This window comes from Rhinopithecus bieti, unplaced genomic scaffold, assembly GCF_001698545.2.
Source record: "Rhinopithecus bieti isolate Rb0 unplaced genomic scaffold, ASM169854v2 scaffold_425, whole genome shotgun sequence".
Classification (NCBI taxonomy): domain Eukaryota; kingdom Metazoa; phylum Chordata; class Mammalia; order Primates; family Cercopithecidae; genus Rhinopithecus; species Rhinopithecus bieti.
In genome coordinates this window covers 566797-579960 of record NW_016803361.1, presented here as the reverse complement: position 1 = coordinate 579960, position 13164 = coordinate 566797, and the positions used below count along the sequence as shown (strand labels likewise).

Sequence of the window (13164 nt, the reverse complement as noted above, 5' to 3'; positions counted from 1 at the left end):
TTGTATTTTTTATATTATATATATATTTATTTATATATATAAAAAACACAATTTATTCCCTGTTATTCCTGCTTCCATTTTTTCTGTAATAAACAATGCGACAATGTTGAACCTATTCTTTCAAATGCAAATGAGCATATCTTTACCGTTTGAGACCTGCGGTGCAAGGAAGAACCTGAGGGTTGTGCACGTTGCTCTCTTTCATGCCCCACACTTACTGGGTGTCCTTCTTGAGTAGGTGGATGGATGGAGGGATGGATAGATTGATGAATGCTTGAATCTCTTAAGAGAGTTGCCAAACCTCATAGTTCCATCTGTAAAAACCTCCTTGCCTGTGGAGGAGAACAATATATAAATCTTAGTCTCCTTTTCCATCTAGATGTTGAAATGCTTCAGGCCAGTACATCTAACCCAATCCCTGGAGATGGTTTCTCTCAGGCCACTAAGGACTCTATGATCCGCAAGTTTTTAGAAGGTAAGTCATAGCCATGAGCAGGGAAGCCAAAAGAGTGAAAGAGAAACAAATGCAAGACATTGTCTGATTCTTTATAAGGGTTGCTCCCCTCAAGGAATGGGCTGCGGCATACATGGCATGTGATGTGAATAGAGGCACTCTGTCTCCCCTGACCCCTCTACCGTGAGCTCCCCCATCAGCCCTTTAGAGGTGGGCCAGGAGTTCCAACCAGTGGAGCCACTTGTTTGGGTAAACAAGTTGCCTCTAGCAAGACCTCTTTTAAAATGCATATGTTGTTTTTATTTGGCCAAAATGTATTGAGTCCTTACTATGTGCAAAGCACTGTTCTGGATATTGGGGCTGGAGATACAAAGAAAAATAAGACATGATCAATGCCTTCAAGGAGCCTTTACTCACTGGTGAAGGAGGTGAATATATATAAAGATACTAAGTTGAGGCTGTGTTGTATAGTGGTTAGGAACATAAACTCTGATCTATTCTCAATTTTCCCATCCAGTTAGCTGGAAAACCTTAGGCAAGTTACTCAGCTCCTCTGGGACTCAGTTTCCTCCATTGTAAAATGAGATAAATGTTGTGATAATTAAATGAGTTATTACGCATTAAGGTGTCAGAGCACCACCATGCACATAACAAGCAGTTAATGAAGATTTATTATTGTTATTATTATTACTGAAGGTTTCAAAGGTGGAGGATGTTAAGTTGCATGGGTAATTCTTTAACCCTGTCCAGTTGTTTACAATGTATGGTGCAGTCTGTTGATCAAGTAGATACAGAAAGCAGAGTGCTAAGAAGAGGGGGCTCAGAAGGGGACAAAAGTAGTTTTCACAGTGAAGAGGAGGGAAAAACTGTAAAGCAGTGGTAGACAAACCACAGCCTGGCCATTTGCCTGTCTTGTAAATAAAGTTTTATTGGAACACAACACGACCATTTATTTAGTATTGTATATGGCTGCTTTCATGTCACAAGAGCAGTTGAGTCCCCGCAACAGACCTTATGGCCTGCAAACCTTGAAATATTTACTGTTTGGATCTTTAAAAAAAGTATGCTGACCCCAACTCTGGAACAAAAAGTTTTCCTGAGAGGGGAGTCCTGGGCAGTCTGTTTTTAAGCCCTTTTAAGAAGTACCACTTTCATTGGATAGTTGGCAGTGAATGCCCCACCTTTCTTAACTAGGGCTTTGACAGTTAGTCCTATCTAGGACTTTTCCTAATTCTAATGGGATGAATAACTGAATCCCAGCAGTAAAACAGAGATGATAAATCCTTGTGCTCCTGTCCTTTCACTGCATCACTGGGTGTCAATGAAGGTAACACGAGTGTTTTCTCAGTTGCTTTGTGTGGTGTTCTGAACAGATGATACAGGAAGTGATATTGGGGAAAGTTCTTTGCCAGGGGGCAGCACTGAGGAAACAAGGTAGGGTCCCTCACTCTGCTTTTATGACTGGCGATCAACCAGTTTGTTTGGCCAATGCTTTCAGTCACCTTCTCTGCGTTTCTAGGCAACAGCATGGGAATGACCAATCTGGAGAGAGATCAGTGCCATCTTGGTCAGGAAGAAGACGTTTATCACATGGTGGATGATGATGATGCCTTTTCCATGGACCTGGCCAGCAGGCCCCCTGTCCCAGTGCCCAGACCAGAGACCACTGCCCCTGGTGCTCACCAGCTGCCTGACAACGAACCATACATTTGTAAAGGCAAGTGTGACAGGGAATGATGTCCAGCTGGGTCTTTGGAGCTTCTCAACAGGGATTTCCTGGATGACCTGGTTTTCTGAACCATTGCTCAGAGACTATCCCCTTCTAAATGGTCTTCAACCAGCCCTAGGAGATGGGGTCATATCTTGGGACAGATTTTGAAGCTAGAATAGGAGTAATGACCAGAGTGAGTGCCAGTCTTCCTGGAAGTATTTATGTACAGTTGCAAAGGCAGGTAAACAAGAACCCTGATACATTTTTATCTCCTGAGACCCTTCCTGATATTATTAATTTTGAATTGCTAGCATTTATTGAAATCTATCAAGAATGCTCTATCTGGAACATGCCATTTAATCTTTACAATAACCTATTAGGTAAGGATCATTATTGTCTCATTTTACAGATGAGAAAATAGAGGTTTGACAGAGGTCACTCAACATTGCATAGCAAAGTCAAAATTTGAACTCAGGGAGTCTGATTTCACAGCCCTGGCTTTTAGACACTATGCGAGGCTGTCCATCTACCCATGTTATTAAAAATTAAGGTTTTGACTTTTTCATAATTATCCCTAGGACATTAGTTAGATACTGATAGCATTGTTAGTTTCACTATTTTTTGGACTTGGTTGCAATAATATGGTTACAAGTACTATAAGACTATTAGAAATAGGAGGAGAGGTGGCTCATGCCTGTAATCCCAGCAGTTTGGGAGGCCGAGACAGGTGGATTGTTTGATCCCAGGAGTTTGAGACTGGCCTGAGCAGCATGGCAAAACTCTGTCTTTACAAAAAATACAAAAAATTAGCCAGGTGTGGTGGCACGCACTTGTAGTCCCAGCTGCTCAGGAGGCTGAGGTGGAAGGATTGCTTGAGCCTGGGAGGTGTAAGTTACAGTGAGCTGAGACTGAGCCACTGCACTCCAGCCTGGGCAACACAGCAAGACCCTGTCTGAAAAAGAAAAAAAAAAAAGAATTGCCAGATCTGTGCTCCTGAACTATATTCTGGTTTTCAATGGTCTCATCATGTGGTTGGAGGTGTGGCAAAAGGGAATTATAAATTGGGGAAGATAGCATTCACCCAGAGCCCTAGGTAGTTGGGTTGGGGTTGCCAGATAAAATACAGGATGCCTAGTTAACTCTGAATTTCAAATAAATGGCAAATGAGTTTTTAGTGTATGTCCCAAATAGTATACACATTTTTGTTTTGCGAAATCCAGCAACCCTGAACTGGGTAGGAATACAGTTGTGAGATATTACGTACTGCCAGGTGCTGTCAGTGCTTCCTGCCTACAGTCTCCTTGGGTATCATCTCCTTGGCATGAGCAGCAGACACTGTTGGTTCCTTGCCCATGTCCCCTAGCTCTTTGCATTTCTGTGCTCATTGGCTGGACCCTACCTGTCAGCACCAGTGTCTTTCAGCCTGAGGGCTTCCTCTGGCACCTGGAGCCTTCTCTGCCCTCTTACAGGACAGGTTGAAAGCACTGGGGAATTAACACACAGAGTTGCTGCCCTCAACCAGTGCCTGACAGGAGGTATGGATCGGTGCCCCAGCTTACTTGCCGCTCTGGTGGGAGTATTCTTAGTTGTGCATTCTACATTGCGTTCTAGTGATTCCTAGGTTGCCTGCAGTGTAACTTGCTTGTTAACCCACCATTTATTGCACCATCCACTTCCCTGTCTCACCTCCATCACCTCTCAAATAGACTACTTGCATTTGAATCCTTGTCTCGGGTCCTGCTTCTGAGAGAACTCAATCTAAGAAGCGTGCAAATATATGCTGGCAATTCCTAAATAGCGGAGGAAGTAGGGAACAATATTGATGGCATGGCTCCTTGTAGGGATGTGTTTGGACAGGGGCACAGGTGATTCCTCAAGAGCCCTGATGGACTTGCTAGGAAACTGTGGAGAAGCAAAGGAAAGGAGAGAGGCAGGAGATGACAAAAGGGGCAATGGCTTGGAGGCCAGAATACCTGGGTTCATCTCTCAGCTCTTGCATTCATTTTCCAGCTGTTCAGCATAGGATGTTGGGTAAGTCAATTCACCTTTCTTTTTTTTTTGGAGACAGGGTCTTGCTGTGTTGCCCAGGCTGGTCTTGAACTCCTGGGCTCAAACAATCCTCCTGCCTCAGCCTCCCAAAATGCTGGGATTTTGGGCGTGAGCCACCATGTCCAGACCATTTCACCCTTTTTTTTTTTTTTTTGGAGACGGAGTCTTGCTCTGTCACCCAGGCTGGAGTACAGTGGCCGGATCTCAGCTCACTGCAAGCTCCGCCTCCCGGGTTTACGCCATTCTCCTGCCTCAGCCTCCGGAGTAGCTGGGACTACAGGCGCCCGCCGCCTCACCCGGCTAGTTTTTTGTATTTTTTTTAGTAGAGACAGGGTTTCACCATGTTAGCCAGGATGGTCTCGATCTCCTGACCTCATGATCCGCCCATCTCGGCCTCCCAAAGTGCTGGGATTACAGGCTTGAGCCACCATGCCCGGCCCATTTCACCCTTTTTTTTAGCTTTAATTTCCTCATTTATAAAATGAGTATTGTAATGATACACGTATAGATTAATACATGTCCTTATAATACATACTAATACTCTGCCATAGCCTTATTGTGAGGGTCAGATGAAATCATACAGAAGGAAGTACTTTATAAACTGTAAGGCATTGTAGAGACATCACTTGGGTTAACTAGCATGCCAAGGTATTGCTGACTATTGGCAACAGTCTCAAAGTTTAGATATGAATAATGATAATAAAAGCTAACGCTTAGTATGTTTACATGGGCCAAGCACTGTTCTAAGCACTTTCCATGTATTAACTTGTTTAATCCTCATCACAATCCAGTGTAAGAACTATTATCATCCTCATTCTACAGATAAGAAACAGGGACAGGAAGAAGTCAAGCCACTTGTCCAAGATCATATGGTTCACAAGCCACAGAGTTAGTATTTGGATTCAGAGAGCCTCTTTCAGAGCCCAGGGAGCCATAATCACCATGTCATCTTACCATTAAGTGAGCCTTTGTCATGCCCCAGTTTTCTCTCCTAACCTTCATGAATCTGTCCCTCATAAGTGACCTCATCTTTTTTTTTTTAATACTTTAAGTTCTAGGGTACATGTACACAACGTGCAGGTTTGTTACATATGTATACATGTGCCATGTTGATGTGCTGCACCCATTAACTCGTCATTTATGTTAGGTATATCTCCTAATGCTATCCCTCCCCTCCCCCTCCCCAAATAGGACCCGGTGTGTGATGATCCGTTAATCTCTTTAGAGCTGTGCACACATTTTACTATTCTACTGCTTAGAGTTCTGTCTTATGGCACTAGTTGGCATTTTAAGTGGTACTTCCTTTTATTCTCAAATTTTAAGGCTCACATTTTCCATGGCTAGCTTCAGGTGCTCAGGAGTCCAGGCACATGTTCTTGTTCCCATTACCGTTTTTTTCAATGAGCTTGTAAATGCTGATCATGTCCTCTCGCTAGCTTTGTCTTTCTAGTTTGAGATCGTGTCTGCTTAGTCTGCCATTACTTAACAATTCCTAGTCCTTCTCATTAATTGCCTCTTTCTATACTTTTGATTTACAGAACCACATATGGTGGTCCTAGGTATGGATTAATTATTATTATTATTTTGTACTGGATTTTGATAATTTTTCAGTAATCAGAATATTGTTTATCTCATAGTTTTTGCAGAAAAAAGTCAAGAGCGGCCTGGGAATTTCTACGTTTCCTCAGAGAGCCTCAGGAAAGGTAAGCCACATGTTATATGAACTGAACTTTTGTGTGGTTGAAGTGATCATGGGTCAGTGATTTGCAAGTGTAACAATAGCTCCTTGGCATTGAAAAATAGAGGGATCCTGTAATCCCAGCACTTTGGGAGGCCGAGACGGGCGGATCACGAGGTCAGGAGATCGAGACCATCCTGGCTAACATGGTGAAACCCCGTCTCTACTAAAATACAAAAAACTAGCCGGGCGACGTGGCGGGCGCCTGTAGTCCCAGCTACTTGGGAGGCTGAGGCAGGAGAATGGCGTGAACCCGGGAGGCGGAGCTTGCAGTGAGCTGAGATCGGGCCACTGCACTCCAGCCGGGGCGGCAGAGCGAGACTCCGTCTCAAAAAAAAAAAAAAAAAAAAAAAAATAGGGGGATCTAGGCCAGGCATCATGGCTCACACCTGTAGTCCCAGCACTTTGGGAGGCTGAAGGGGGTGAATCACTTGAGGCCAGGAGTTTGAGACCAACTTGGGCAACATAGTGAGACCCTGTCTCTTAAATTAAATAAATAAATAAATAAATAAATAAATAAATAAATAAATAAATACAATAGAAAGATCCAAGGATACTTTAGGGTGGCACTGTCTGAGAGTCTTGTACTGATGGTAAAGGGGGTGGGAAAGAGATCAGGGTCCTCCACAATGTTGTACAAATTGGTCATACAAAGGACCTTAATTAGTGGAAAGTGTCCATAAAGCACATAAAAGTATAATCTAAAAATGGAGGTTGATGCCAACAGGATGAAAGTAGGTGGCCCAGCACCCAGTCTTTACCTAATGATACAGTCTTGCTGGGCTATTTACTTACCTTATCTATACTAGCTAAACTATACTTTGAATCAACTTTTATTTAAAAGGTATTTTGCTTGCCATTGGGGAACAACTTGGAAGTCTCATTTTTCTAAACAGTTGTAAAGGAAGTTTGAGGAGCTAAGTGCTCTTTTTTTTCTTGATTTCCTTGAGCTAAGCAGAAACACTCAGTATTATCCCATTGAGGATTCTTTTGAAAAGTAGCCATGACACCATGTAAGCATTTGAAGGCATCCCACAAGCGCTCTGGTAGTGGGAGACTGGAACTGGTTGGCTTGTGCATTTTGTTTTTTCCTCCACTGCGTCTCCCAACACCATTAAAGAGAGCCTTGAGAAGGGCAGACCTGGCAGAAGGATGTGTGGGTGTGTGTGGACAGATAGTGAGTGGTTGGGCAGAATGATAGATAAATGTCTTTGAGGCTTTTTCAGTACTCACTGGTGAAGCCATTTCTCTTTATTCTTCATGTTATGTCCCTGAATCACAATACCCAAATGGGGTCCTGCTGGAGAAATTCAGATTCAAATAGCCTTATACGAATTGAGTGAAACGTCAAGTTGCCTCAGTGGCCCCACGGTCGCTGCGAATAGCTCATTCCCCACAGAACTGGAATCACAGCCTGGAGAGTGATGAGGGTTGGCTTCATATTTCTCTAGAAGCTCCAAAGCAGAGAACTGTGAATTTGTAATGTGGAAGAGAGGTTGGCACAGGAACAACCCAAGGGTAGCCAGCTGGAAGCCAGCACCTACTTTATACCTGATGCTGTTGGGCCTGGGTCGTGATTCCACTGATGTTCCAGTCTCCTGGGGCATTTCATGCCCATGGGTCCACAATCACTGTGCCCCATGCTGCTTAGAGACAGTGAGGGACGAGAGTGGGGCTAAGAGAAATATCCTGGCTAAACTCTTCCAGTATATTCTCTTCTGGGTGTGGATTTAAGTCTAAAGCAGTGGTTCTCAGTTGGAAGTGATTTTGTACCCCTTCCCTAAAGAACATTTGGCAATATAAGGGAAATTTTTGGTTGTCACAACTAAAGAAGCGGGTGCTGCTAGCATTTAATGGGTAGAGGCCAGGGATGCTGCTGAACATCCTACAATACACAGGACGCACCCACACAGTAAGGAATTACCTACCTGGCCCAAAATGTCAATAGTGCCAAGGTTGAGAAATGGTTGTCTAAAGGCATCTCAATAGTTAAGGCTTGGCTGCTTCTTCAAGAAAACACCAAATGGTGGGTGATGCTGATGCAGAGGAAGAGCCTGGGGGTCCTGGAATGGGAGACTGTGATGGCCTCCCTGGAGGCTTTGGCAGTGACATTCAGGCCGAGGTTGTGGCTGTGGCTGGGGACAAGGCTCTGGAATTCATGGAGGTAAGGCTGAGGACAAGGAGTGGACACCTATCACTAAGTTAGACCACCTGGCCAAAGACATGAAGATCAAGTCCTGGGAGAGCTCTCTTCTCTCTGCCCATCAAGGTGTCTAAGATCATTGACCTTTTCCTGGGGTCATCTCTCAAGAATGGGGTTCTGAAGATTATGCTGACACAGAAGTTGACCCATGCTGGGCATTTCACCAGGTTCAAGGTGTTTGTTGCCTTTGAGGACTACAGTGGCCATGTTGTCTGGGTATTAAGTACTCCAAGGGGTTAGCCACTACCATCCAAGGGACCATCATCCCAGCCAAGCTCTCCACTGGACCTACACAGAGAGGCTACAGGGGGAACAAGATCAGCAAGCCCCACGCCAGCTTTTGCAACGTGACAGGTCACTGGCTCTGTGCTGGTGTGCCTTATCCCTGTCCCCAGGGGCACTAGCATTATCTTGGCCTCTGTGCCCAAGAAGCTGCTGCTGATGGCTGCTACACCTTGGCCAGGGACTGCACTGCCACCCTGGGCCACCTTTGATGCCATCTCCAAGACTGATAGCAACTTGATCCTTGACCTCTGGAAAGAGACTGTATTCACCAAATTTCCCTACCAGGAATTCACTGACCATCTCTCAAGACCCACACCAGAGTCTCTAAGCAGAAGACTCAGGTTCCAGCTGTGGGTACAACATTGGGTTTTTATACAAGAAAAATGAAATGAATGAAGTCTGTTAAAAATAATAGTAATAATAATTAAGACTTGGGAGAGTCAGCAGATTTCACACCTCCCTTAAATGTTGCAGCCTTGTCTGCTTTAGTGTGATAGGCTTTGGAATTATTAGCTGCGTTCTTCTGCCCTGATTTTATGTTGTATCTCCCCCTTCTTGGCCACAAGTAATTGTTCTTTTGAGATGAGTCCTCTTGAGCCTGTGACCAACCTCATTAACCCTACGCCTCTGGTGAGCAGTCCCCAGTGGGGGAACTGTCAAGCTGAGTTTTGCCATCCTTTCCAGGGCCGCCTGTCAGACCGTGGAGGGACAGGCCTCAGTCGAGTATATATGACCCTTTTGCGGGGATGAAAACACCAGGCCAGCGCCAGCTTATCACCCTCCAGGAGCAGGTGAAGCTGGGCATTGTCAACGTGGATGAGGCTGTGCTCCACTTCAAAGAGTGGCAGCTCAACCAGAAGAAACGATCGGAGTCCTTTCGTTTCCAGCAGGTAACTAGCTTCGTATGGAATTTGTCTCCACTTGACAGTGGAGGAGGGCTGGGCCATGGCTGTCTTGTGTATTGCTGTACATGACACCTGTGCCTGCAAACGTTTGAGTTTCATTGTGAACCAGTGAGAGTGTATGAGTGTCACCTCGGTCTGTAACCACATGACTCCCTGGCTGAGAGCTGGGTAGCTTTTCTAGGTGCCATGAGGCTTGAGATCAGGAACAAAGACTCAGCTATAAACACTAACTCTGCTGCTGCGTCTCTCTGCATTTGGCTCCCTGCTTCTGCTTTCCAGCTTTTTTCTTTTCAGAGTCCCTCTCTCTATTCCTACTGCCAAATACCCTCATAACTATCACACTTTAGCACTCAAAGAGAACTTGGAAAACTACCAAGAAATATGATTAAATGAACAAAACAAGTTGCAGATGCAAAACCACCCAAATTAAAACAACTCAGACACCTGCACACACAAACTCTGTATTTCTGTGGACATGTATATAAATGCAAGGACAAAGATCTGGAAAATGGCTGCCTCAGGCCCATTCCAGGGGCCACCTCTCGGGAGAAGACTGGGATTGGAGGACTGGGATGTCAGAGGAGACTCTTGCTTTACCTGTATAGTTTGAAGCTTTTATGAGAATATATAACTCCATACCTGTATCATAAGTGTACACTATATATAATTAAAAACAATAAAAAATCTCAAACTCAACATTAGGAAGTTTCTTCTTAGTCCACCAATGCCTTTGTATTAAAAAGGAGGAAATGGGGCTCAGGAGGTTAAGGGACACATCCAAGGCAACTTTCCTAGTGAGGGGCCGAGTCAGGACTGGAACTATTGCTTTCTCTCTCCACCTCCCCAGGCTGCTTCCTTCAAAGTACTAGCCAGGCCCGACCCTGCTTACCCTCAGAGATCAGATGGGGTTGGGCGCGTTCAGGGTGGTACGGCCATAGACCCTGGTGGTGTGTATTCTAATCTCTGTTCTTACGCTATCTGACATACCAGCATCCCTCCAGGGCTGAGATGGGCACCTGTCTTCTGGGACAGGATTAGTGGTGAAGAGTGGGGAAACGTGTCATCAGGCAGCATTTGCTGACCTCTGACAGTGCTATGTTAGGCATTGTGTTCAACGTTAAATAGACCTGACCTCTTTCACTCCTCATACACGCATATGAAATAGGTATTATTCCTCCTGTTCTACAGAAAACTGAGGCTCAGAGAGGTGAAGAGGCAGTCAAGATTCAAACCTCCCCTTTCTCACCCCAGAGTCTGTGCTCCCTTCGCTATACCTTCTGCCTTCTTAGTGCTCCTTAAGACAGGGGCACCTGCTCTGCCAGATGCCTCCCTCCCTTTGGGGGCCTGAAGGGTGGGAGGGCACTCTGGAGAGCTGAATGCAGGAATCATGGGTGCTCCTCACTCAGGAGCCCCAAGGAGGCTGCAGTCCTGCTGAGAAAAGGCTGGCCCTGGCTAAACAATGTCCTTTTGCTCCTTGCCAAGTTGTGCAACCACGTGGCACAGTAGTTAAGAACAGCCAGGGCTCTTGAGCTGGCAGCCTGAATTTACATCTTTGTTCTGCTCTTTGTGGCTGGATGACCTTGACCTTGCTGTGCCTCTGTTTTTCCACCTCTGAAATGTGAAGCGGGAGGTCTAGGTGATATAAGCCACTATAAGCAGCATCACTGGCACATAGTAAATACATAGTAAATGTTAGTTGTCTTTCTTTTTTTCTTTTATTTTTCTCACATTTTCTTGTAGTGTAATGTAATTGCTAATATGAGGTATAATCTGTAAGCAATTAATACAAATATAAATAGGTAAAAGCCACCACTAACTTAGTCTGCTGAAAAGCTTCTCAGTGAAAGTAGTTTGAGGATAAGTTGAAAGGAAATGAGAAGGGGTGGACAGGGCAGGTTTCCAGTGGGAACATAATTTACGTGCCTTATCATTATCATCAACTTGTATGTACCAGTCCATTGTTGCAGAAAGGTAAATCCTTTCCAAGTATTTTTGTTGTTGTTGTTGTTATACTTTAAGTTCTAGGGTACATGTGCACAATGTGCAGGTTTGTTACATAGGTATACATGTGCCGTGTCTTTCTTCGTTTATATCCAAGAGACCTCTTCCTTTCCCATGAACTGGCCCAGAACTCTTGGGTGTAGCAGACAACTGGGGTTCATATTCAATATGGCAGAAGCCCAGCCCATGGGGGCTCACATTGTTTGGTCCTGATAGCCTCCGGGCACTTCCTGAGTATCTCCCCGCTCCAGGGGCTGGTGGTGTGGAGACATTTCTGGGTGGAGGCCTCATCTTCCTTTTCCTCTGCCTCTCTGTCCACTGCTCTGTCTCCTTCATGTCGCCCTCTCATAAGTGGACTTTGAAGCTTTCCTTCAGCTCCTTCTCTGTGCAGTCTGTGTCTCTGGTTCCATGTTTCCAGCCACCAGTTGGCTTCGTCCCCGTGAGGTGTCCCAGACTCGCAGCATGTCTAATAACAAACCGTCCCTCAAGGCTGCTTTCCTTTCCCAACACCGTCTCTGTGCTCATCACATTGTCTTCTCCTGGAGACAGAGATCAGACCTCAGAGTCTCTTTGGCCTTCTCCTGTGCTTTTGCACACCCAGCCAGCGGCGTGTCCTGCTTGGTCTGCTCTGTGGCATTTGTCCTCTTGCATCTGCTCCTGTCTCTCTATTCCCCCAGCCACATCCCCATGTCAGCTTCTGTTGCCTGCATCTGGCATACTCCATAGTCTCCAGGAAGGTCTGCTGGCCTCCGTTCCTTCTTCTCTAGTTGACTGGAACCTTGGAGCCATGACAGGCTCACAATGTTCAATGTTTCCCTGCTGCCTCCTGGACACAGCTCAGTCTCTTCAGCCTGCAGCTGCAGATCAACCCCCCTTTCCAGTTTGGCCCTCCTGCGACTCCCCCACATGAACCTTCTGCTCCAGCCAGATTGTCTGGACATTTTCCCTAAAATGCTCAGGCACTTAACTTTGGGATTATTGTTAACTGACTAAAATAGCAACAATCTTGACCCTCACATTGAATAAATCTATTCAACATTTATTGAATGACTACAGTGGACCAGATGGCAGGATTATGGAAAGGTACAAGACCTGGTCTCTTGACCTTGGAGAGCTCACAGTATCTCGAAGAGGCAAGGCACAAGAGTGTGCACACACGATGGGACAGCGTAGCCCAAGTGCTGGATGGTTGGCGTGGGCAGTCACTAAGGACTGGAGCATCTTGGGAGGCATCAGGGAGAAAGTGGGCCTTGATCCAGACTCATGGAGAGGAACCAACATCCCTGAAGGTCAGGGGAGTGATGTGAGAACACAGTCTCAGAGACGGGAATACCTGTGGAGTATTTGTGAGCCGGGCTAAGAGGCATACATGAGAGGGGCCGTATAGAACAGAGCTGGGAACCAGAGGGGAGGAAAGACAGTTTCTTCTGGAAGAGACGGCATCTCTTCAGGCACAGATTCTGTGAGTATTTGGATTTCTCTGGGGGCTGACTGTGAATGCACTGAGCCTCATTTGCATGTTGTAAATGTGACTGCAATGTGATATACCCTGCAAACAGCATACAATCGGAAAGAAACTCTCATTCTCAGAGGGTATCATTCTGTGTACACTTAAAAAATAAACCGGCCGGGCGCGGTGGCTCACGCCTGTAATCCCAGCACTTTGGGAGGCCAAGGCGGGCAGATCATGAGGCAGGAGATCGAGACCATCCTGGCTAACACATGGTGAAACCCCATCTCTACTACAAATACAAAAAATAGCCCAGCGTGGTGGTTGGCGCCTGTAGTCCCAGCTACTCGGGAGGCTGAGGCAGGAGA

The 13164-nt window shown here is 45.6% G+C and overlaps 1 protein-coding gene across 3 annotated transcripts in view; it reads left to right on the top strand.

The window, feature by feature from the left end:
- Positions 1 to 13164, top strand: part of PIK3AP1 (phosphoinositide-3-kinase adaptor protein 1) — a 140111-nt gene that overhangs the window by 102444 nt on the left and 24503 nt on the right. For all 3 annotated transcript variants that reach the window (XM_017880009.1, XM_017880020.1, XM_017880028.1), the window contains 4 exons: positions 380 to 475; positions 1974 to 2171; positions 5852 to 5917; positions 9125 to 9330. In XM_017880009.1, the coding sequence (XP_017735498.1) occupies positions 380 to 475; positions 1974 to 2171; positions 5852 to 5917; positions 9125 to 9330 (566 nt within the window). The remainder of the gene's footprint in view (positions 1 to 379; positions 476 to 1973; positions 2172 to 5851; positions 5918 to 9124; positions 9331 to 13164) is intronic.